Source organism: Cebus imitator, unplaced genomic scaffold, assembly GCF_001604975.1.
Source record: "Cebus imitator isolate Cc_AM_T3 unplaced genomic scaffold, Cebus_imitator-1.0 Scaffold681, whole genome shotgun sequence".
NCBI lineage: Eukaryota > Metazoa > Chordata > Mammalia > Primates > Cebidae > Cebus > Cebus imitator.
The window spans coordinates 124,472-147,118 of record NW_016107996.1 but is presented as its reverse complement, the minus strand read 5'-3'; the positions used below and the strand labels follow the sequence as shown (position 1 = coordinate 147,118).

The 22,647-nt window shown below is 40.6% G+C and overlaps 2 protein-coding genes across 7 annotated transcripts; both read right to left on the bottom strand.

Moving 5' to 3' along the window:
• Window positions 1–424: 424 nt before the first annotated feature.
• Window positions 425–8,282, bottom strand: ZNF165 (zinc finger protein 165). 6 transcript variants are annotated; one of them, XM_017518476.2, is made up of 4 exons: window positions 7,405–8,282; window positions 3,993–4,475; window positions 3,573–3,711; window positions 425–1,421 (listed from the first exon to the last, which is right to left on the bottom strand). In XM_017518476.2, the coding sequence occupies exons 2-4, from the start codon at window positions 4,401–4,403 to the stop codon at window positions 514–516; spliced, it is 1,458 nt and encodes a 485-aa protein (XP_017373965.1). In that variant the 5' UTR covers window positions 4,404–4,475; window positions 7,405–8,282; the 3' UTR covers window positions 425–513. The 6 variants fall into 6 exon arrangements, with proteins under 6 accessions (XP_017373965.1, XP_017373967.1, XP_037590801.1 ...); XM_017518478.2 differs by having other exon boundaries at window positions 4,128–4,475; XM_037734873.1 differs by having other exon boundaries at window positions 7,635–8,282.
• A 7,293-nt stretch (window positions 8,283–15,575) lies between these two features.
• Window positions 15,576–16,517, bottom strand: LOC119469498 (olfactory receptor 1F12). The gene has a single exon (XM_037734865.1). The coding sequence runs from the start codon at window positions 16,515–16,517 to the stop codon at window positions 15,576–15,578; it is 942 nt and encodes a 313-aa protein (XP_037590793.1).
• Between the last annotated feature and the right edge of the window lie 6,130 nt (window positions 16,518–22,647).

Here is a 22,647-nt window from a genome sequence, read left to right as displayed (position 1 = left end):
TATAGGAATGCTACCATTACATATGCCCTCATTTGACATGACTAACTTAACATGACCATTTAATTTAGTTTTGTGGTCTTTAGTTTTTAAAGGGATGCTCTGAAAACACTGTTCTGCAGTGCACTGTGCAAGCTATTTCACTCCTGGCTTTAGCTGATCTCACCTTGTGCAAAACTAACCAGGAAATTAACTAGGGCTGACTATCATCAGTCTCTTTACTTAAATCTTCCTTTTCTTCCCACACTGTAATCGTGGTTATTTCACCAATCTCTGTTTCTTTACATTGCACTAACAAATAGACTACCCTACTTATTAGCCCCCCTAAATGTAGCTCTTTTGGTTTGACTTTAGTAGTCAATGAAAGAAGGGGCACATCCCCAGTCTCACAGAAAGCACACACACAGATGAAGACAAGACACTGATCTTTCAGTCTTCCATCTTGTCCAATACTTTTTATTTAATGTTTTTCACATTGTTCTATTTCCTCAGCATTTACATACAAACTTAAGTTCCTTACATTAATAGGTTTTCCCTCCTGTGAATTCTCTGGTGTTGACTAAGGTGTGAGCTCTGACTGAAGGCTCTCCCACACTCACTACATTCATAGGGTTTTTCTCCAGTGTGGATTCTCAAATGTCGAATAAGATGTGAGCTCACTCGGAAGGTTTTCCCACATTCACTACACTCATAGGGTTTCTCTCTGGTGTGAATTCTCTGATGCAGGATAAGATGTGAGTTCAGGCTGAATGCTCTCCCACATTCTTTGCATCCAAAGGGTCTTTCACCAGTGTGAATTCGCTGATGTCTAATAAGATCTGAGCTCCCTGCAAATCCTTTCCCACATTCATTACATTCATAGGGTCTCTCTCCAGTGTGGATTCTCTGATGCCTAACAAGTTTTGAGCTGTGCCTGAAAGCTTTCCCACATTCATTACACTTATGAGTTTTCTCTCCACTGAAAACTGCTGCATGTTTAGCAAGCTTTTGGCTCTTGAAAGATTTTCCATGTTGGTGAATTTTTTCTCCAGCATAAATTCTTTGATGGTTAATAAAATCTGAGTTCCATTTGAAGCTCTGGTCACAGGTACCATGTTTATAAGATTTCTGGTGTGTGAATTCATTTGAGTTCAGATTTAATCTCCTCTCACATCCATCATGGCTTATTATTTCACTTCTGACTGTATTTTTGTGGGTGAGGATTTTACCAAAATCTCCATCCTGGGTAGATGATGGTTTCTGAGACTCCCCTGATTCTTTTTCCCATTGCCTCTTTACCCTGCCTGCAGACCTACAGATGTCTTGAGATTCACCAGATGCTTCTGATATGTATCCTGAGATTCTTCCAGATACAATTCTCTGTGATTCAATTTTTTCAAAAATTTCCAGCTTTGGCATAGATCTACTGTTTTCACTCTCAGTATCTAAAATAAAAAAGAAAGAGGTAAATATCACCTGTTTGCTGCACTAGAAGAAAAGGAAGATTTGCAGCATGCTCAGGATAGTTACATATTGATATCCCCACTTTAATATTAATGTATTAATATATTATGGCTCTCTACACTGTAGTCTTTTCTGTAGAGAACAGCCAGCAACAATGAAATAACATTTCAGGACCACTATTTCCAGTAATAAATTCCTCAGTCATCTTTCACAATTGCCAGTGGCCAGAGAATCCTGTCCGGTTCTGTTAGGAGAGCTCCCTATAGTCCCTATCAACCTACCCCAGAAGGGTGCCAAAAACCAATAAAAGCCTGGTTATATTAAATCTCGCCTCTATACTGTGCTAGAGTTCGCTTCTCTGTAAGCAAGTGTCCTTTCACATGAGAGGAATGAGAGAATGAAAGAGGATGATAGGAATGAAAGAAACATTGATAAGAGCAAGTAATGCCTGCAGTGGTTGGCAGAGAGAGTAATCAGCCATGTGAAATATATATATTAGAAAAGACTGGGAGGAGGAGTGCCATCAGCAAGAATGGGGAAATGGGAGGAGACAGAGTAAGGAGAAAGAACTCTGCAATGTTGACCGAAAGGGATCTTGGGAACCTTGGGTCTATGATACGTTTCTCGTGTTAGACTTACAGGAAAAATGGAGGCACTACCTCAAAGAAAGCAGATGAGGACAGAAGAGAGAAAAGTAAAGCTATAAGACTCTGAAGTATCTGTAAGAAAACTTCCAGCCACCCCATCATCTATTTCTTCCTCCTATTCCATGTTTAATCAGTCTTCCAAATTCTGTCATCACTGTCCACTAAGTGTATCTTGTATAAATCCCTTCCTTTACATTTGTTACCGTCACCATAGTCTAGAACCTCACCATTTCCTATCTAGAGACTTTAACTGCCTCTTTGCTGTTTTGACCCTGTACTTTTCTTCTTCCTAGTTATCCTAAAGATCTTTTTTAGACTAATAGTCATTAAACACTGCCATCCTTTCATACCCTACTCAGAAACATTGAATCTCTCTTTTTTTGTTACAAGTCTAAACTTCCAAGCCTGGTTTCCAAGGTCCATTTATGATCCTGTCTTCACAAATCTCACCTTGTAGCTCACAACTCTATCCTGTGCTAGAGTTGAACAGCCCTTCTTTGTTACAAGGTTTCCTTTGTCTAAAAAATGCTAGGGTAGGAAAGAGGGTTAGGGAGTGCTGTTCGTGGGGTGAGGAAACTTTACAATTTTTTATTGAATAGATGGAGATGTTTCTAGAACAAAACTGAAAGCAGAATATGTAGAAATGTATTAAAAATTAATGGTGGCTGGGCGTGGTGGCTCACTCTGCAATCCCAGCACTTTGGAAGGCCAAGGTGGGAGGATAATGAGGTCAAGAGTTTGAGACCAGCCTGGCCAACTTGGTGAAACTCCATTTCTACTAAAACACAAAAATTAGCCAGGCATGGTGGCAGGCACCTGTAATCCCAGCTACTCAGGAGGCCGAGGCAGGAGAATCGCTTGAATCTGGGAGGTGGAGGTTGCAGTGAGCTGAGATCACACCACTGCACTCCAGCCTGGGTGACAGAGCAAGACTCTGTCTTAGGGGAAAAAAAATACAGATGAGTTTTAGAACAGGGATGAGTATTCTATGGAAGTAGTCTCTAGAAGTATAGCTAACTTTCTATAAAAGTGTAAAAGAGCTTTATAAGACCAACAGCATAAGAGGAAAAATAGGAATCACAGTCTATGTAACTTGGGAATTATATACTATTTCTCAGTACATCATCATGTATCTGTTTCTCTTGATCATTTTATGTACTTCTCTATGAACATGTTTTGCTTCTGTTTATGTATTTCTTTTTCTTTTGCTTCTTTTCTTTTTTTATGATATTTTCTCAACTCATTTTTTATTTTCTTTAATTTGGTCATATCATAAAAATGTTCTATGTTTTGAAATATTCTGGATAAGGAACAAAATTATCTTTTGCCCCACAATTGGCCAAAGACTCATAGGAAAACAAGTTCTCTCTTTTCATTGGGTAATAAAGGAAAGGATCACCTACAGTTACCAAGACTAGTCTGTGGAGGGAGATTCATTCTCCTGTTTCTTCAGTGATGTGCACTGTATGGTATGCTGCCCCTTACCACAGTCCTGTAACAGCTGGGGTTCTGATGAAATAAAATGGGCTTTGGTTTCCACTGGCTGTAACTGGACACTAAGTGCTGGTCCAGGAGGTGACACCCTTTTCCTGAATATTTCTTGTCCATGTTCATGGGCTTGAACCTGAGAAAAATAAAGTACATTTGGGCTTGTAAAAGAATCCTTGTGTTAAACATCTTCTAATAACAAAGACAAACTCCCATAGGAAAACAAAGCTAGGGAAGGAAGAATTGAGTCTGAGTCAATTGTAAAATGTAGTGTGGAATCAAACAGACAGGAAAGGTGACATAAATGCACAATGAACCAAGAGCACCTGCAAGCCAGATACTCAATCTCGGGCCATTTCCTCCCACTGTGGAACTTTATGCACTATGGAGGTCTTAGATCTCCCTTCCCCTATGCACCTGGAGTACTGCTTCATCAGTGCCTCTCTCCAAATCTTCCAGTATGGTCACTGCCTCCTCTCCACTCTCTGGGTAATGTTCCTGAACCCAGGCCTGCAAATCCCCCGGCAGGATGGTCAGGAACTGCTCCAGTACCAGCAGTTCCAGAATCTGCTCCTTGGTATGGATCTCTGGCTTCAACCACTGAGAGCAGAGCTCCCGGAGTCGGCTCAGTGCCGCGCGAGGTCCAGGGGAATCCTGGTAGCAGAACTGCCTAAAAAGCTGCCTGCAGAGCTCCTGCCTGAGGAGTTCACTTCTCTGTAAGCAAGTGTCCTGCCTGTGGATAAATTCTTCCTCTTCTATCTTCAGTATCAGAAGTCCTTCATCCTCTGGAGAGTTCTGGGCTGCAGCTTTCTTTGACTCGGTAGCCATCTCTGGATAGAATATTTTATCAGAAACCCACTTCTGCTTTGGGAAGGGTCTTCTTTAGTTTCAAGAGTTCTCCTGAGGGATCAAAAATTACTATTACTGTCTAAGAAGATGAAAGACCACATCATAAAAATCGTCATTCTCCATTACACAAAAATTTACTGGGCATTTATTGTATCCAAAAAGCACTGGCATACTTGCTCTGTAGAATACAGCTGTTAGGATTTCTACTTCAAGACAGGTTAAGATTTAAATTTAAAAATATGATAATTTAAATTAGAAACAATAAACTTAAATATAATACTAAATATTATCAAGGTAGATGTTATTAAATTTTAAAAGTCCCAGAGAAAATAAGGCTGTAAAAAGAAAAATGATAGAAGTGCTTCATAAAATAGGACATGGGAAAAATACAGTTGGTTGCAATGGTCAAGGGAAACTTAATGAAAAAATGAAATTCTGAAGAACAGAAGATTTGACTAGGATGTGGGAGAGAAAGAAATGGGAAATTACAAACAGAAACAGTCCAAACAATTGAATAAGGGTAGGTCTACAGAAGTGGAAAAGCAAAACGTTTAGTAGGTTTGTAAAAAAAAATCATAGAGGCAACGCTTGGAGCCATACTGTAGAAAACATCAAATGTCAAGTTCATGAATTTGGGGTTGATCTTTTAGGCACTGAGGAGTCATGGAAGAGGAGTCAATTGAGGAGTCAATTTTTCTGAGCAGAATGACCTGCTGAACACTGTGGAGATAAATATGTTCTTCATTTCTAGGGTGGGTTATAATATGAAAAACATGAAAAGCTAGAGGTCACTATAAGTATGAGGTTCATGCAAGTATGAGGTTCTTTTGTTTTGTTTTGTTTTAGACATGGTCTTGCTCTGTCACCCAGGCTGGAGTGCAGTGGAGTAATCTTGGCTCAATGCAACCTCCACCTCCCAGGTGCAAGTGATTATCCTGCTCAGCCTCCTGAATAGCTGGGATTTTTGATGCGCACTACCATGCCTGGCTAATTTTTTTGTATTTTTAGTAGAGATGGGATCTCACCGTGTTGGCGAAGCTGGTGTCTAACTCCTGACCTTGTGATCTGCCCACCTCGGCCTCCCAAAGTGCTGGGATTACAAGTGTGAGCCACTGTGCCTGGCCTGAGTTTCTTTTACTAAACATTTCACTAAGTTGACTACTAACTGATGCAATAACATACATTTTATTAAGAACCTTATTACAAGCAAAGCATTGGGCTAGAAGTTGTACAGCATTGGTTTACAAGAAAGTCTGAATACAACCCTGAGCTTGCTGCCTAATCAAGATATGGGATCTTTGTTAGAAACAGGTTCTTGGGCCCTATCTCTAGAGATGCTGACTTGGGCCCTGCTCCTAGAGATGGTAACTTGGTCAGTATGGCATATGCCTGGAAAATCTGTATTCTAATATATAGCTTAATAAACAAAAAGTGTTTGAGTTTGCGAACCAGTTCGGAAGAAATCACAAAACAACACATGAATATAAAACATTTAAATGACAAAATATTTCATATGACACATACATTGTATATGTTTGTTACATGTTGAATGTTGAAGTATGAAATGAGTTATGGTGGAGATACTAAATGTTCTAACTGTCCTGAGGTGGGAAGAGACTGTGAATGGTAGAAGGTATGTCCTAGAGGTGGTGGGGCTTAAATTGGACAATGAAGGATGAGAAAGATTCAGGAAAGAGAGGACAGGAAGAGTTGAGGAAGTGGGAATGAGCAGCAGGTTAATGGTGAGATCAGCTTGCAGGGTGTGATGACTGGAGTGACTAAGAATTCTACTGGCACTGTTAAGAAAGTCCTCAATTCTAGACTGAGTTCTTACAATTACTAGCACATACATATATAAATATATAAGTCCTTGTATTATTTTTAGTTGTTTGGCTGTTTTTTTTTTTTTTTTTTTTTTTATTTTTTTTTTTTGTTTTTTTTTTTTTTTTCCTATCAACTGACTGTTGTTCCATGAGGTTAAGGACCAGGCATTATTAATTGTTTTTAAGGCTTCATATTTGTTGACTGAATGAAAGGAAAAATTAGGAAAGTTTCAGATGACTTCGGTTTTGGATAATCTGTACTTAAGATGATAATAAGACATCTACTTGGAAAAATATTTCCAGCAGAAAAAATGATATTTCAATAATGGAAAAGAACTTGGAATGGGAAGACAGATTTAGACAAGATTCATGAAAGGGGTAGCTGGAAGATATAATCAGTATTAATTCTCCAAGAGTATAAAATAAATATCATAGGTTCAGGCTGAACCTTGGAAAACAAACAGTTTGAGTAAGTAGGAACAAACTTTAGCAATGATAAAGAAAAAAAAGGCTATATTAACCAGAGAGTCTCAATCCCTCATATTTTACTTGGCCATTCCTTTGCTATGTCTTGTTGTTTCCTACATGTGCTAACCAAGTAGTGTCCTAATGCTTAATGAGCATTACTTCATTTAGCATAGGAAGATGGGAGTAAAGTTGGCCCATATAATCCAAATGAAACTTCAATTATGCTGAGCAGCTCTTTCTACAGCATGTTATCTCAGAGAGTTGACGGTCCTGTCGCCAAGTGTTTCATCACTTCTCATCCATTTAAAACTGAGTACCCCTAAAGTTAGTAGCTTTAAACTAATAAATATTTATTGAGCATCTAGTGCCTTATATATTGTGTTATGGGGACTTACAAAAAACAGATGTGTAAACAAGCGCTAGGAGAACAGGGAAGAACGAGTAATTAATTATGAGAAAGGCAGAGGTTAAGAGCAGGGTTCCTGATGGATAAACAGCCTTGGTGGGCATGTTGGGGGAGGGAAAAACGGAACAGAGTTTAGTTGGTGTAGGGAGGGGGGTCGGGGGTAGAGACCACAAAGCCGAGCAGAGACTTCGAAGTGCATGGTGGTACAGGCTCCCATAGTACCAGTGTTTCTCAAGGGCAAGAGGTTTCACTGCATCCTCAGCACACAGGAAATACTATTTACCGTGTCAACAAAGTTCAGGATACGCCGGGGTTGTCCCCATATGTCCTACGAAAGGGCGGTTATTCTTTCCAAGGGAAACAGGAGATCGGGGGTGGCCCTCGCAGCAGTTTCTTTTGGCAGACAACTACAGATCCGAGACATGTGGCGCCCCTTCCCGTTCCATCTGGCTGGCCTGGGCCACTCCGCTAATCAGTGACCCCAGATTCAGGATCAGCAGGACGCCCCTCTACCCTCCACGCCACCACGCCCTCTCAGCGCTCCACTATAACGTCACGCGCGGCGGAGGTAACTATGGAGACCGCCAAACCCTCACTAAAAACGGGAGCGCTCCTGCCCTCCCAACGCCGAAGCTGGCTCCCCCTTTGTCAGGGATTCCTGTGAGGTCCAAGGTCTGGTCACCCAGAGGCTGCTAAGTTCAAAGGCAATATGAGAGGGACTGGATGTTTGGAGGGGGACACTGGGCCGGACATCTGGGTCCCCAAACCCGGACTCACCTCTCGGACAGGGATGATTCCGATCGGACACTTCCGGTGGAAGGACGGAGCGGCACTACCCTTCAATGTTTCCGTCCACAGGGACTTGTGAGTCTGCGCAGAAGACGGGATGCCTTTGAACTACGGTTCCCAGAAGCCTTCCTGAGTCTCTTCAGGAGCGGACTTCTAGCCAAAGTTTTCAGGTTCTCAGGGCTTAAGGAGGGGTCTTTTTCCTCCATTGTAGTAGCGTCTCGCTAGATGACAGAGGACTCTTTAAAAGAAAATGATGTTTATCAGGCGCGGTGGCTCACGCCTGTAATCCCAGCGCTTTGGGAGGCCGAGGTGGGTGGATCAGCTGAGGTCAGGAGCTCGAGGCCAGCTTGGCCAAAATGGTGAAACCCCGTCTTTACTAAAAGTATAAAACTTAGCCGGGCGTGGTGGCGGGGACCTATAGTCCCAGCTGCTTGGGAGGCTGAGACAGGAGAATCGCTTGAACCTAGGAGGTTAAGATTGCAGTGAGCCAAGATCGCGCCACTGCACACCAGCCAGTGCGACAGAGCAAAACTTAGTCTCAAAAAAGAAAGAAAAAAAAAAAAAAGAAAGAAAATCATGTATATTCGGAAATAGGACATTGTAATAGGAATAGACGTGTCAGAGTGAACTATGTTTCTATTCAGGGATGTAAAAGAAGACAAAGGTTTTTAAAGGAAGAATGAGGAGGATTACATAATTGTTTTGAAATGATTATCCTTGACTACAAAGATCAATAACAAGGGTGACGCCAGTCTCAGGTTAGATAAGCAGTTGCTGGGCGGATGTCCTTGCAGAAATATTTTTGGTATAAGGTTGTGCTGGCCTTTATGCAAGGTTGTGGGTTTTGCAGTCATTATGTGATAGTTTTCTTATGAGGCATACAAGCCTGAGAAGTGTCTCTTCATAGGCCTTCCTGGCTCTCTCAGTTTATTGCTTTCGTTTTTTAACACTAGTGGGCTGGGCGTGATGGCTCACCTCTCTAATTCCCCGCTTTTCCAGGCAAAAGTGGGAGGATCAACTGAGCTCAAGAGTTCGAGAGCGGTCTGGGCAACAGAGTTGGGACCTCGTCTCTACAAAAAAAAAAAAAAAAAAAAAAAAAATTAGCTGGGGGTTGTGGAGCGAACCTGTACTCCCAGCCGCTCAGGAGGCTGAGGAGGATCCCCTGAGCCCAGGAGGTGGCGGTGGCAGTTGTGAGCTGTGATTGCACCACTGCACTCTAGCCTGGGTGACTCCTGCCTCTATTTAAATCTCAGGCAGTGAAATTGAAGCCCACACAGCAGGGATGCAGCTGAAACCTCACCTCCTCTGCAAAACCTTTCAGCATTCCCAGGCAACTTTTCTTTTGAGCCCTTCTTTGATTCATCCTCTTACCCCAGTGGAACTCAGATATTCAAAATAGTATTTGTTATAACCACTGGCTGTCATTGGTCCATGCATGGCTTTAAAGTGTGAACATTGTTTAATCCATTACCTAGCCTATAAGAATTATAGATTGACGACTTACATTTAATACTACTCTTTTTCTAGTCTTCTCTGTACTTCCTCTCATCTGAGGACCCACTATCATAAGTTTTGTGTTTCTTAATCCCTTGCTTTTTAACAGGATAGTTCTATTAGGTACATAGTGTTTTGTCCCCTGAAAGTGGTGGCAGGGGAATTCACACAAGGGAGTGCCCAAAACCATCCTAGATGGGGCTGGTTGGGATTCCAAAGAAAGAAGCACTATGTGTCAAGAGGATCAGTCCAAAGCATTTATTAAGGGAACTTACATAGTGTTGCAGAAATCCTCCTCACGGATAGTGGGAGAAAAGGGGTGTTCTACCTAGATATGTCTGCAGTGAGGGGGTCAGGGTATGGAGTTTATATGAGGGTTTGAAGAATTTGGCTCAGGGCTAGAGCTAGTTTCTTCCAGTGTTTTCAGTGACAATTCAGATACCTTTATCAGTGCCTGGGAATATTCAAGGCCTGAGTTTGGGTTCAAGCATGCTGGGAAAAATCTGCAGCTGGCTAGGTCCCAGAGAGGTCAAGGCACTCTGATTTGCAGTCACAGAATAGTCAAGGCTTTATAATTTCCAGTCAGGGATCCTGCAATCCATCTTCTTGACTGGCTCTTACAGTCTCACGTGCCCATCTCTTCCTGTATGTTCCCTGAGCTGGTTGGAAAGGGTGGGATCATCTGCAATTCCTTTTGCCTGACTTTATGAAACACTGCAAACAAAACCCACACTAACAGTAAATGCAGGTGCACATGACAAGATCCAAAATCACATTTCCCAAAAGGCTTGCTAGCAGAGCTTTCCACCAAGGATCTCATCCTGGAAAACATGATTGTGTGTAGACCACCAGGCATACCTTATGTGGTCAATAAGCTGTAATTGCTTTCGTGAATGAAGGACAGATTGATTAACTTCAGCTTCTTTGCTTTGTGTGGAATATACACACAGTGTTCACTTTTGAAAAGGGCACAGGTTCCTCGTTGCACAGATGTCAGCATCTCTAGGGCCATTTGGTTTTGTAGACCACTTTCTTCATTGCAGCTGTTTCAATGTTCAAGACCTCCCTACCATGCTTGGTGTCATTCAAAGCTGTGGAGACAAATATTTGAAGGGCTTCCAGCTGCTACGTGGTATCAGAAGAACCTCCTGGAGGCACAAATATAGTCAGTAAGTAATCTCACCAAGAAAAAACAGATCTCCATTGACCCCTCCAGATGGACTCATTGAGGGAAACGGGAATGGTGTCAGAGATTCTGGAGTCATCCAAGCCACCCCAGGGGAAGCCAGAGCTGGAGGTTAGTAGCACAGAGCCACTGTGTGCCATTTGGGGCAATATAGATCATTCCTGGCCTACAAGACACATTTGTGACAAATCAATCTGTGTCCTTAAGTACAATGATGTGTTTGCATTGGGCAGTTGGGAGGAAACCTAGGTACCCTAGGAGAATACTTTAGGTATCGTTTACCTGAGTATCTTTAGAGTGATGATGTTGTTCCCAACAGATTTCTGTAGCTCAAGAGAGGATCCTTGCTGTGGGGATGAGCTCCAGAAAGTATGATCTCCATTGCCAGAACCCGGTGCTCTTTAGGGCAGTTTTCACTTTGATGGTTGCCACCTGTGGGACAGGTTTAGGAAAAAAACCTAAATTTTGTGCGTAGTTGTTCAGTGTCATATCTCAGTCACTCACATTTGCATGTGTGGTGTTAGAGGAATCTAGGGTATCTATTTCTATGTATTGTCCACTTATCCAGGTTTGTACAGAGATCCAGTCTTCACCCAGCAGTGGCTCAGTCCACCATGGAGTTCCTACATGGCTATTCAAGGGCGTAAGACCAAACACTCAGCAGTTAGACTGGCCATGCATATGGCTGTGTGATGGCCCCAGGCCAGGAAAACATTTTGGAAGGATATCCAGGTGCCAGTGGGAATGATGTAACAGCAAAGGAGAAGGCAACTTAAGCTAACAGTGAAAAGACAAAAAATTTATTAGAAATACATAGGGCGTCTCCCACCCTCTGGCATAATAAAACTGGTATTAACCCTGCCCTGCTACAATAATTTTGGTTTCCTTGGGAATCTTCTAGGAGGGCTGTACCAGGACTTCTGTCCAGTGTGGAAGGAGTTATAGACACTGCAGTGATAGGACTGGATGACACCATTCTGGTGTCACTTCAGTTCCCATTGGAATGGGGGTACTGCCTGCCTACTGCCATTGTGCCCCAGACCCTTCATTGAAAGGAAAATGGGGGTCAGATCCAGGGAGATGGTGCCCTCCTGCCTCAGGTGAAGAAGGATGCCAGTCCAGCGCGGTGGCACTTTCCACCCCAGGTCCCATGTCAATGTTCCCTGCCCAGGCATTATGGGAGCAGGGGACTGCAAAATCAGGGCATTCATGTGGAACTGAGTTAGGGCTTAATACAGTGTCTAATTTTTTCCATACCTGCATGCTTTGTACCAGATTATGTCTACCAGACTTTCATAAACTCTCTCCTCCTGTAATAGAGGGCTCATGCAAGAACATACAGCTTCCATTAAAGCCACAGCCAAATTTGTCGACAAGGGGAATCCTGTCAAGAGCTCAATTTGTTCCTTTAAGATGCCATTTTTTCTCTCTATAAGTCCTGTTCCCTGTGGGTTCTAGGGCAGATGAAATAGCCATGTAATGCCCTCCTTTTCTGCTTAGTTTAAAATCAGGGAGCCTGTGAAATGTGTTCCTTAATCATTGATAATTATTCTGAAGTACGATACATTAATTGCAAGTGTTGCAGTCCCTGTATAGTCAAGGTCTGGTTTGCTTTTTTCACAGGGAAAAGCTTGCAAAACGTCACTCACATTGTCTATGCGTGTGAGTGCATATCAGTATCCCTTCTGTGAGGCAGTGCGCCAATATAATCTATTTGCCATGTGTCAGTGGCTCTCTCTCCTCTTTTTATGTTTTTAGTGGTCATTGGCACTTGCTGACGATGGGCCTGGCAACGAATAGGACAGTTTTGTATTGTCTTTTCTACTTTTGTCTGGACACTGGTAAGCCAGCTTGTTGGGCTCGTCTCCACATAGTATGCAGCCCCCTGTGACCTGTCTTCTGATACATGCAGTGTGCTGTGTCTGCTTCTTCAGCGGTGATCACTGACTAGGCCCAGGCCAGAATATTGTCTTATATATTTCCATTAGGGGGTGATGGTTTGAGCTGCTATATGGAACACTGACTTCAGCCCTTGCTTGTTGCTGTTGGTCCCAAATGTCTGCCCGTATTTGTGTTCCTCACAATGCCTTTCATTTATGGACCATTGATCTTTTTTTCACTGCTGGATTCCTTTTGCTAATATTTATATTTTTTTCCCTCATAATTATGAATGGGATTAATCTAGTTCAATTTTGCCTAGTCTCTGGCAGATTTTGATATTAATACTGCTCATTTGGAATACATTTGATAAGTTTTTAAAAGTGTTCTGGCAATTATTTAAGCTTTGGTAGAAATACCTTATGAAATCTTCCAGGTTTGGTTCTTGTTGGATGTTAGTTCTTTAAAAAGTTTATTTATTCTATGGAAATCAATCTGTCCAGATTTTGTATCTGTCAGTTTTGATAAATTGGTTTTCCTAGAAAAATACTCATTTTGTTTAGATTTCCAAACTTTTTTGCATAAAGTAGTAAAGCACCTTAGTTTCATGTTTCTTCACATTTCTGTTTTTGTAGATATTTCCTCTTTTCTTATTGTGTGTATTTATGCTCTTCTCTTTTTTTGTTAGTTTACATAGTAGTTTCTGCATTTTATTAATCGCTTTTAAAATACCAGTCTCTTGAATTTAATTGACTTATTTTTCTCTTTTCTGATGCATTAATTGCTTATTTTCTCTTAATTTCTTTTGCATCCCTTTGGTTTATTTTGTTGTCTTTTTGTAACCTTTCAGTTGGATCCTTAATTAGAAAATCTATATTTTATATGCTTATGACTAAGAATTCCTCTTTGCACACTGCTGTAGCTCTTGTTGTACTTCTCTTTTGCAGTGTTTTGATTATCATCATTTTCCAAATATCCTCAAGCGTTTATATTTTCTTCTTGAATCAATAGTTATGCAGGAGAGAATTAAAAACATTTCAAATGGAGGACTTTTCTCCTTCTGATTATGTCATGACTTTTTGTTTTATTGAATTATATTCAGAGAATGTCTTAACAGTTTCATTATAGGTACCATTACAGATGACATGCAGGAAGTTTATAGGTAGTGATCTCAGGGTGAACACCTGTGAGGGAGTAAAGGCAGCAGCTTTGGGCAGAAGGGAGAAGTTGGGCTGTGATGCAATCACAACAAAAGCTTTGACTGCTCCCATAGAACTAACATGGCCCTTCAGAGTTAACCTAAGGAGGTTAGGACTTTATACTCCCTCGAGAGACAAGTATCTGGTTGCAGCTTACCCTAATGAGGGGACGTGGCCTTGGTCCAAGCTGTTCCTTCCAGCTGAGGGCAGTTTCTGGAGAGGGGCTGAGAGTGACGGCTGTCAGAGAAGGCTGCTAGCCAATAACACTCCCAGCAACTGGAGAAATGCGAACTTCAGTCCTGGAAGGGGATCTGGGAGACACAGCATGGTGTTCAGTAGAGGTGAAGATTTGAGATATTCTCTTTCTTGGTCTTCCTTGTACTTAGGGCAAGGGCATGTGTTCTGTTTGACTATCAAATACAACCTTCCTGCAATTTGAATCAAGGATAGGTGGTACAAAGAACTAGAAGCAGAGGAAAATCTCTTTAGTAGTGCTAGCCATGGCAAAACGTCCAGTTTATGGGTTAGCAGTGGCAGCAAGCTAGCATAGGCATCCAGCATCCAGGGCAGGTAGTGTCAGTGGCACAAGCTGTGACACCCAATGTTCAGTGACGGTAACTTTGGTGGTCAGCTCCTGAGTTGGTTCTGTATGTTGTTTTGGCTGTGGGCCTCTCTGTCTAGTTCTCCAGGCCTCCCACCAATTTTTCAACTACTCAGCTCTGTCTCTGTCTTTTAAATCTCTGCTTCTGCCTGTAAATTATTATATAATATAAAATGGTTGAACACATTTTTACCAAGTTTGAAGAGGTATTTTGGATTGTATGACTTAAAATTTGGAATATATGGCATATTAAAAAAAATGCACCTTCTCAGCGCTCTGAGAGACATTGTAGACACAGAAAACAGCCCGTTAAATCAGATATGAGCTCCAAATCAAAAGCCACAGAGGCATAAGTTTTCATTACAGGTATGGTCTACATATAGACAACTTTATGTATAGTCCAGAGTAAATGACAAATACAGAATTTTCAGCATTAAAATGACATTAATAGCGTGCCAGGCAATTCTCGGAAGACTAGCATGAACATTTGTATAAATATAGACATAGACATAAAGTTCACTTTTTACACATGTTTATACAGACAAATTATAGGATAGTTGCAATATAATAATAGAATGTGAATAGGTGCAAAACATCAGAGTGAGAAATAACTCTATATCTTACTCTCATCAGCCTGTAATATGGACCCTATACCACATTCAGATTACTGTTTTCAATTGTTTATTTATCCTTACATACCATGCTCCCTCTTACCCACAAACCTTCATCGTGTGTTTTGAATATTGTCATCATTCCTATGTAAAACACACCCATGTTCAGGACCCAGATTATGAAAGATGACCCTGTCATCTTTTTCCCGAAGCTGTATTTGATCTCCTAAGTCCTCACCAATATCCTCTCTCTTTGACCCCACATTGCAGCTATGATTCGAATCTTTCATTACATAGTAATTTTATTCTACAGTGTTTTTTTATGTACAACAATATGGTTACCTACTCAAGTCCACTCTGGGAGGAGAACAGTCCTGAAAAAATTCTCCATTTTGTGCTCCCTGTGGTATATTCACATATTTGTCTGAGCTGTATGTGATGTCTTAGTGATACAATCAAATATTTATTTCATGTTTTTATTGTGATTTTTAGGGACTTTATATATAAATAATGGTCCACATTAATAATATCTTAGGGAGTGTAAATTAATAATAAGATTATGTTACTCCTAGAGTCTGTAGTAAACTTAGGTTAGTAAAATCTAATTAGATATTTAGTAACAGCTTTGCAATTATGATGAGAATGAAAATAATATTAAAATGTGACTCCTGTTGAACTTCTTTCAGGCTGTATAAATCATTGGGAGAAGATTTTTCTTTGGCTTAGGGTCTTTTTTAAAGCCCTCTTAAGTTCATTGTTTCTTAAAGTGTAAATGAATGGATTCAACACAGGGGCTATGACCATAAAAATGACTGATGAGGCTGAGTCTTCTTCAGTAGAGTGATTGGATGAGGGGCTCATATAAACTCCTGTGATTGCTCCATAGAAAAGAATGACCAAGGCAAGATGAGATCCACAGGTGGAGAAAGCCTTGAGTTTTCCTTGGGCAGAAGGGACTTTCATCACAGCAGAAACAATGAGGATATAGGATACCACAATACACACTGAAGGTACCACAAAGATCAGCCCCACCGTAGCCAGAACACTCAGCTGATTAAGACTGGTGTCAGAACAGGACAGAGGGAGGAGAGAGTTGATATCACAGAAGAAATGGTGGATAACATTATCAGAGCAAAAGTGCAGATGGGCCATCATAAGAGTGTGCAAGAGAGGGTTCAAAATGGCAATGACCCAAGGTACAGCTATCAGAGAGGCACAGAGGTGTGGAGTCATAATGGTGGAGTAATGTAAAGGGTGACAGATGGCCACATAACGGTCGTATGCCATCACTGTGAGAAGAAAATTGTCCATGTTAGCAAACATCATACAGAAATACATCTGAGCCAGGCAGCCAGGATAGGAGATGGTTTGAGTTTGAGTTTCGATGTTCAGTAGCATCTTTGGGACTGTGGCTGAAGGAAGGCAGAGGTCTACGAAGGACAGATTGGCAAGGAAGAAATACATCGGTGTCTGGAGGCAATGATCTGAGCCAATGGCCAGCAAGATGAGTAAGTTTCCAAACAGCCCTGCTAAATAGAGACACAGGAAAAATGCAAAGAGTAGCACCTGCTGTTGTGGCCAACTTGAGAAGCCCAGGAGGAGAAATTCAGAGACATTTGTTTGATTTTTCTTTTCCATTGCTTGACTATACCTGCATGAAGAACCAGAGAATGAAATATTTTTGCCAGTAAAAAAAATTCCTTTGTTATTTTTTATACATTCACCTAGTCTAGTCCTACTTATTAAATGTTCTTTCTTTAGGCCATCCTACCTTCTCTCTGATGTTGTCTCTCAAACTTCACTGAACCTTAGGTATGTTCTCTCTCACCAGTTGTCTTTGTATCTATCCCCTCTTACTGGAACCTCGTCTTATCCAAGATGTCTGTGCAATCTTTATATATCTTCCCATAGTAAGGAGAGATTCTTTTCCTACTTGTTGTCACCAACTCTTGCATGTTCTGCCTTGTATGTGGCTGTCTAACTGCCTCTGTGTTGAAATGCATTCATGAGTCTGACATACTAGATGACTTTATGTCGTACAACAAGATTTAAATGAATAATTTTTCCAAATATTTTTTCAACACTATATGAACCACCCTGCTTGAAAACCAGTCAGACATCTACCATTTAGGATTCATAAGATGAAGATAAATGATATTATTTAATATTCAAAAGAAAAATATGTTAATTTGCTTGACAAGTTTAAAAAGTTAAGCTTCCAAAAGTAGTTTACATGAACTGTGAGTAACACAGGAAAATATTTACAAAGAAGTTAAAAAGTTATATAACACCTGAAGTTACATAATGCATGTACATAAAATTAAGGAACACAGAGAAAAAGTTATGTCAAACAGGGAGGCAGACTTTTTTCCCTTTTAATATTTTTGTAATATATATATTTTTTATTATTTATTTATTTATTTATTTTTTGAGACAGAGTTTCGCTCTTGTTACCCCGGCTGGAGTGTAATGGCGCAATCTCGGCTCACCGCAGCCTCTGCCTCCTGGGTTCAGGCAATTCTTCTGCCTCAGCCTCCTGAGTATCTGGGATTACAGGCACACGCCACCATGCCCAGCTAATTTTTTGTATTTTTAGTAGAGATGAGCCTTCACCATATTGACCAGGATGGTCTCGATCTCTTAACCTCGTGATCCACCCGCCTCGGCCTCCCAAAGTGCTGGGATTATAGGCGTTAGCCACCGTGCCCAGCCTATTTTTGTAATATTTTAACTATTAACTACAAATAAGGAGTTTGTGTATATAAGGTATTATTACTTTGAGTCTTGCATTTCTTGGCGTTACAGAAAATGAAAGTAATAGAAAACAGTTCTTGACCTGAGAATGTTGGAGTCATGTTGTAGAGGAAAAATATTGCCATAGAAAGTAATGAAGAAGACGTTTGTATACACAAAGGAGATAGTTTCAGAAGAATGGAGGACTCTGTAAGAGGGAGAAAAGATGCTGGAGAATGTGAACTTGGAAGTTAGCCTGCATTGAAACCAGACCTCATCACTTGTGGGCTGAGTGATCAAGTCAGATTCTCACTACCATCTCTTATCTGAATAATTGCAATGAATTTCTTTCTTTCTCTTTTTCTTTCTCTCTTTTTCTTTTTTTCTTTCTCTCTCTCTTTCTTTCTCTCTTTCTCTCTTTCCCTCCCTTCCTCCCTCCCCCCTTCGCCCCTTCCCTCTTCCCCCCTCCCTCCCTTCCTTCCTTCCTTCCTTCCTTCCTTCCTTCCTTCCTTCCTTCCTTCCTTCCTTCCTTCCTTCCTNCCTTCCTTCCTTCCTTCCTTCCTTCCTTCCTTCCTTCCTTCCTTCTTGATGAAGTCTTGTTCTGTCACCCAAGCTGGTGTGCAGTGGTGCAATCTCTGCTCACTGCAACCTCCACCTCCCGGGTTCAAGCAATTCTCCTGCCTCAGCCTCCCAAGTGGATGGGATTGTAGGCACACTCCACCACACCCAGCTAATTTTTGTATTTTTAGTGGAGACGGGGTTTTGCCACATTGGCCATGCTGGTCTGGAACTCCTGGCCTCATGTGATTTTCCTGCCTTGGCCTCCCAAAGTGGTGGGATTACAGGCATGAGCCATTGTGCCTCCAAATTGCAATGAATTTCTGATTGGCTTTCCTTCCCACAGATTTTTCCCTTTCAATCCAGAATTATCCTTCTAGAACAAAAATGAATTTCTTAAACATTCTAATAGTTTTAATTGCCTTCAACCTAAAGTCCAAATCCCTTATCATGGGATAAGGTTTTTCATGATCCCTTTCTTACCTGTCTAGCCATGTCTTGCTATGATTAATTTCTAACCCTTAGAATTTTCTGACACACACTGAAATTTTATGTCTACATGTTTTTTTCTCATTTTGGAATTCACTGACCATCCTATTTAAAGCTTCCCTCAAGGTAATTCTTTATAAAATTGTCCTGTTTTTGTCTTCATATCACTAATTGTTATCTGAAATTTTCTTGTCCTCCCTCACAAATCTTTTTAAAATTTTTAATTTGTAATCAGTAAAATGTAAAGTTCATAAGAACAGAAAATTTGTCTCGTAAAAAAGTTACTGCATATGTAGAATAATGTCTGGCATACAGCAGGTACTCGATATGTATTTGTTGAATATATGAATGAGTGAATATAGTTATTAAAGACTTAGAAAGTGTCTTCTGAAATATGTACTCTCAATGTACATTTTATAGTAACTTTTATTCTAGGCCATATAGTATGCAGCTGTTTTGTTTTTTTCAAGATTACTTCTTTCTTATAGTGTTTTGAAAAGCACATATATTTCATATTATTCATGGTTATATAGGAAGACCCAGTTTTGTGAACAATGATTTATAGTTGCCTATGAAGTCAGACCGATTTTTTTGGATTGAATGAGCTGTATGCCAAAGGATGCAAGACAACATTACATCAGATTCTATTACTGGTTCTCCATGCAGCCACAATGTCATGTGTCTAAGCCAAAGGGTTGGAGAATCTGGTGGTGAGAACTAAAGGACTCTGTTGGATGACTTTTCCATTGAATAATAAAGTGTGAGGCCGGGCGCGGTGGCTCAAGCCTGTAATCCCAGCACTGTGGGAGGCCGAGGCGGGTGGATCACGAGGTCAAGAGATCGAGACCATCCTGGCCAACATGATGAAACCCCGTCTCTAGTAAAAATACAAAAAATTAGCTAGGCATGGTGGTGCGTGCCTGTAATCCCAGCTACTCAGGAGGCTGAGGCAGGAGAATTGCCTGAACCCAGGAGGCGGAGGTTGCGGTGAGCCGAGATCGCGCCATTGCACTCCAGCCTGGGTAACAAGAGCGAAACTCCGTCTCAAAAAAAAAAAAAAAAAAAAAAAAAAAAAAAAAAAAAAAAAAAAAAAAAAAAAAAAAGTGTGAAAGTAAAACAATGAAACAGAGGCATTCTATACACTTCTATGCAAAATGGAGGAAGGCTTTGGCATTTTAGACTCTAGTGAATATGGAGCTCATGTGAGAATTTCCTGGGAACTCCCAGAAATAATTGAAGCAGTTTTTCATAGCCTGCAGGACATATAATGGTAGATAAAACAACAGCCTTCTGTTTATACCTGGTCTTCAGGCTGACTAGTTTCAGAAAACACGAGTTGTAGTTGTATCATACCACTCAGCACAACTCAGGCCACTGCATTAATTTAATTATCATTCTTTAACAGCTGTGGAGACAGTGGGAGACAGCATTTTTACTATAGAATATCAAGGGGACAATAGATGAAGAGAAGGAAAGACTGTAAGTTTTGCAGGAAGCAAAAGAAATTAAAATCTTAAAAGTCCTTTCTAGAAGTTTTTTTGTTTTTTTGTTTTTCCCCTCACTGTGCCGTCCTTTACCTTTATATCTTGCGTTGGTACCACAGAAATATCTGCTTTTATCATCTTCCATAATTTCTATTTTCACATGAACTTTCTGCCATCTCCCTGGTGAATGGAGATCTTCGGGTCTGGACGGCTCACTACTGCTGCTCTGCCAGTGCCTGTTTTACTGAGAGTGATGCCGGGGTCAGGCATTGATCCTCTCAGAGCTGCTTTTGACAGGCAGCCCTTTGTACTCTAGAGCCAAAAGTGCAATTGCCTTTATCCATTTTGCATGCAGGTTGTGGAATTCCTCTCTACCTTGGCAGTAACCACTTCTAGTGTATGGGTCATTCACTTCTGCTTAAAAGACAGATTTCCAAGAGAAAAGAGCTCCACTAATCTTCTCCCTTCTTTCATGAAAGTCTCTGCCTTTTCACTCAGGAGACTTTGAAGGAGATGGGGAATAGCCAAGTAAAATGGGGTTATCTCTTGAACAGTGGAGGCATGAAATTTAAAGATTTGAGCTATGGTCACTCTATGCTCTGTGGACTGAATAATAGCAGAAACCTGCCTGCGGAGAGGGAAGAATAAGTAGATTTAGAGAAACAGGGAAGAGAGTTACAGAATCCTCCTTCAACAGTGACTCATTGCTTAATATCTTTGACCATCTTAAGAGATTTTCACTTATTTATTTTTCCTCCCACCTTTGCACCTTTGAGTTTCTTCTCTATCAAATTTACCAAATTGGATTCTTTCTAATCTCAGTTCTGAAGATACAAGTTCCTTCTTTTTTGTTCATAGCCTTGGGCCAAGTTCATACTTATTGGCATTTCAGGCTTTGTTTACTTAGCTTTCTCAACTACAGGTATTTTTTTTTTCACCCATGCCTATTATTAACTATTATCCTGACTCTTTATATGATTAGGTTGCAGAACTTATCTAAACACTGAGAATCTATAAAGGACTATTCTAGAAAACAAATATCCTGCAAGGATTAAAAGGTTTTCAGTAATTTATAGGGCACATTAAAAAGGAGTATAGACACATAGAAATACTTCTGATGCAGAATCATGTATATTTATTGATCTCATCAGTGCGGGAAGGTAGTGGCAGTAGTGATGAGAGAAAAGACATTACCCCTTTTTCTCAGTTTTCCATAAAACAAATATTTTCCCTGTTGGAAAAATGATAAAACAATTTAAAGTACATGAAATCAGCTGAATAAATTCTATAACTGTGTATTTTTTACCAAGATATAAGAAAATGTAAAGACAAGAGTTACCACTATCAAGCACTCTATGACACACTAAATAAATATTTTTTAGTTTGTTAATCCTCACAACTCTAATATATATTACATACCTTCATTAGTTAGACACAGAATTTTAGAAAAGCCAGAATCTGAATTAAGACTTCTTGATTTGAAATCTAGCCCACTTTTCAGTAAGCCAGTACAGCAGCCAGGATTCCACACCTTCACAGAGTGGGCCGCTACTAATCAATTCATTCATCCTTCCCTTGAGTAGTTATTAGGTACCCAATATATTTTAGGCAATGCCTGTTAGCCTTGAATGAAGCCTAAACTTGTTAAAGACATGCTTTCTCCTTGTTTCTACAAATCTGCTTACTTCCTATTATACTTACCAGATGCTCATATCAGGGCTTTCTGGCAGGGATGTTAGTTTCCAAGTCTCACTCAGAGGGAATGGAAAATACAAAACAGGAAGAATGTTGCCCTTCTCCCAGATGCACAAGGGTAAGGGATGGAATGATTGTTGGGCAGGGTATATCTGTGCAGTGAGAGCTAGAGTGATCAAAGGACTCCCTCACATTAAAATTTACAGCTTCTTTGCAGCTCCTGGGAACTCAGTCTCGACAAGCTCCCACAACTCCAGTAATAATTACTTCATCCCCCTGTGGCTTTCCCAATTGTGACTGGAGGGATAATGTATCTGGCAAACAATTCCTAGGGGAGACTCAAGGAATTAAATGGTCTGAAGGTTCTAGGAAGGATTGTCTTAAAGTTGTCTGCTTTTCTAGACTGCTCCTTTCCTGGTCCTTTGGCTAGAGAAAGTCTTTCTTGATCAGGGGAATCCTTGGTGCTTTCTTTCTTGCTGCTTTCTTTGGTCTGTGGCTATTGACATTTCCTGAATCTTGGCGTCATCACTCAGTCCATTCATGTAAAAGATAAAAAGAAAAGGAAATCACCATAATGCTGTTCCTTGGGTCCTGAGATCTCTAGCCAATCTGCCTTCTTTTCTCCATCTTTCAGAGTGTTCTTATGTTGCTTTATGTACAATTTCCTAGATTTTTAGCTGTGCTTTTTCAAAACACATATTTTGCTCTTTTGGAGATGATCCCTAACAAGAATTAAGAGGCTGTCTTATTGAATAATCTAATATTTCCATTCAAGTGTTAGCAAGGCCATCTTCCACTGGGTCCCTCCC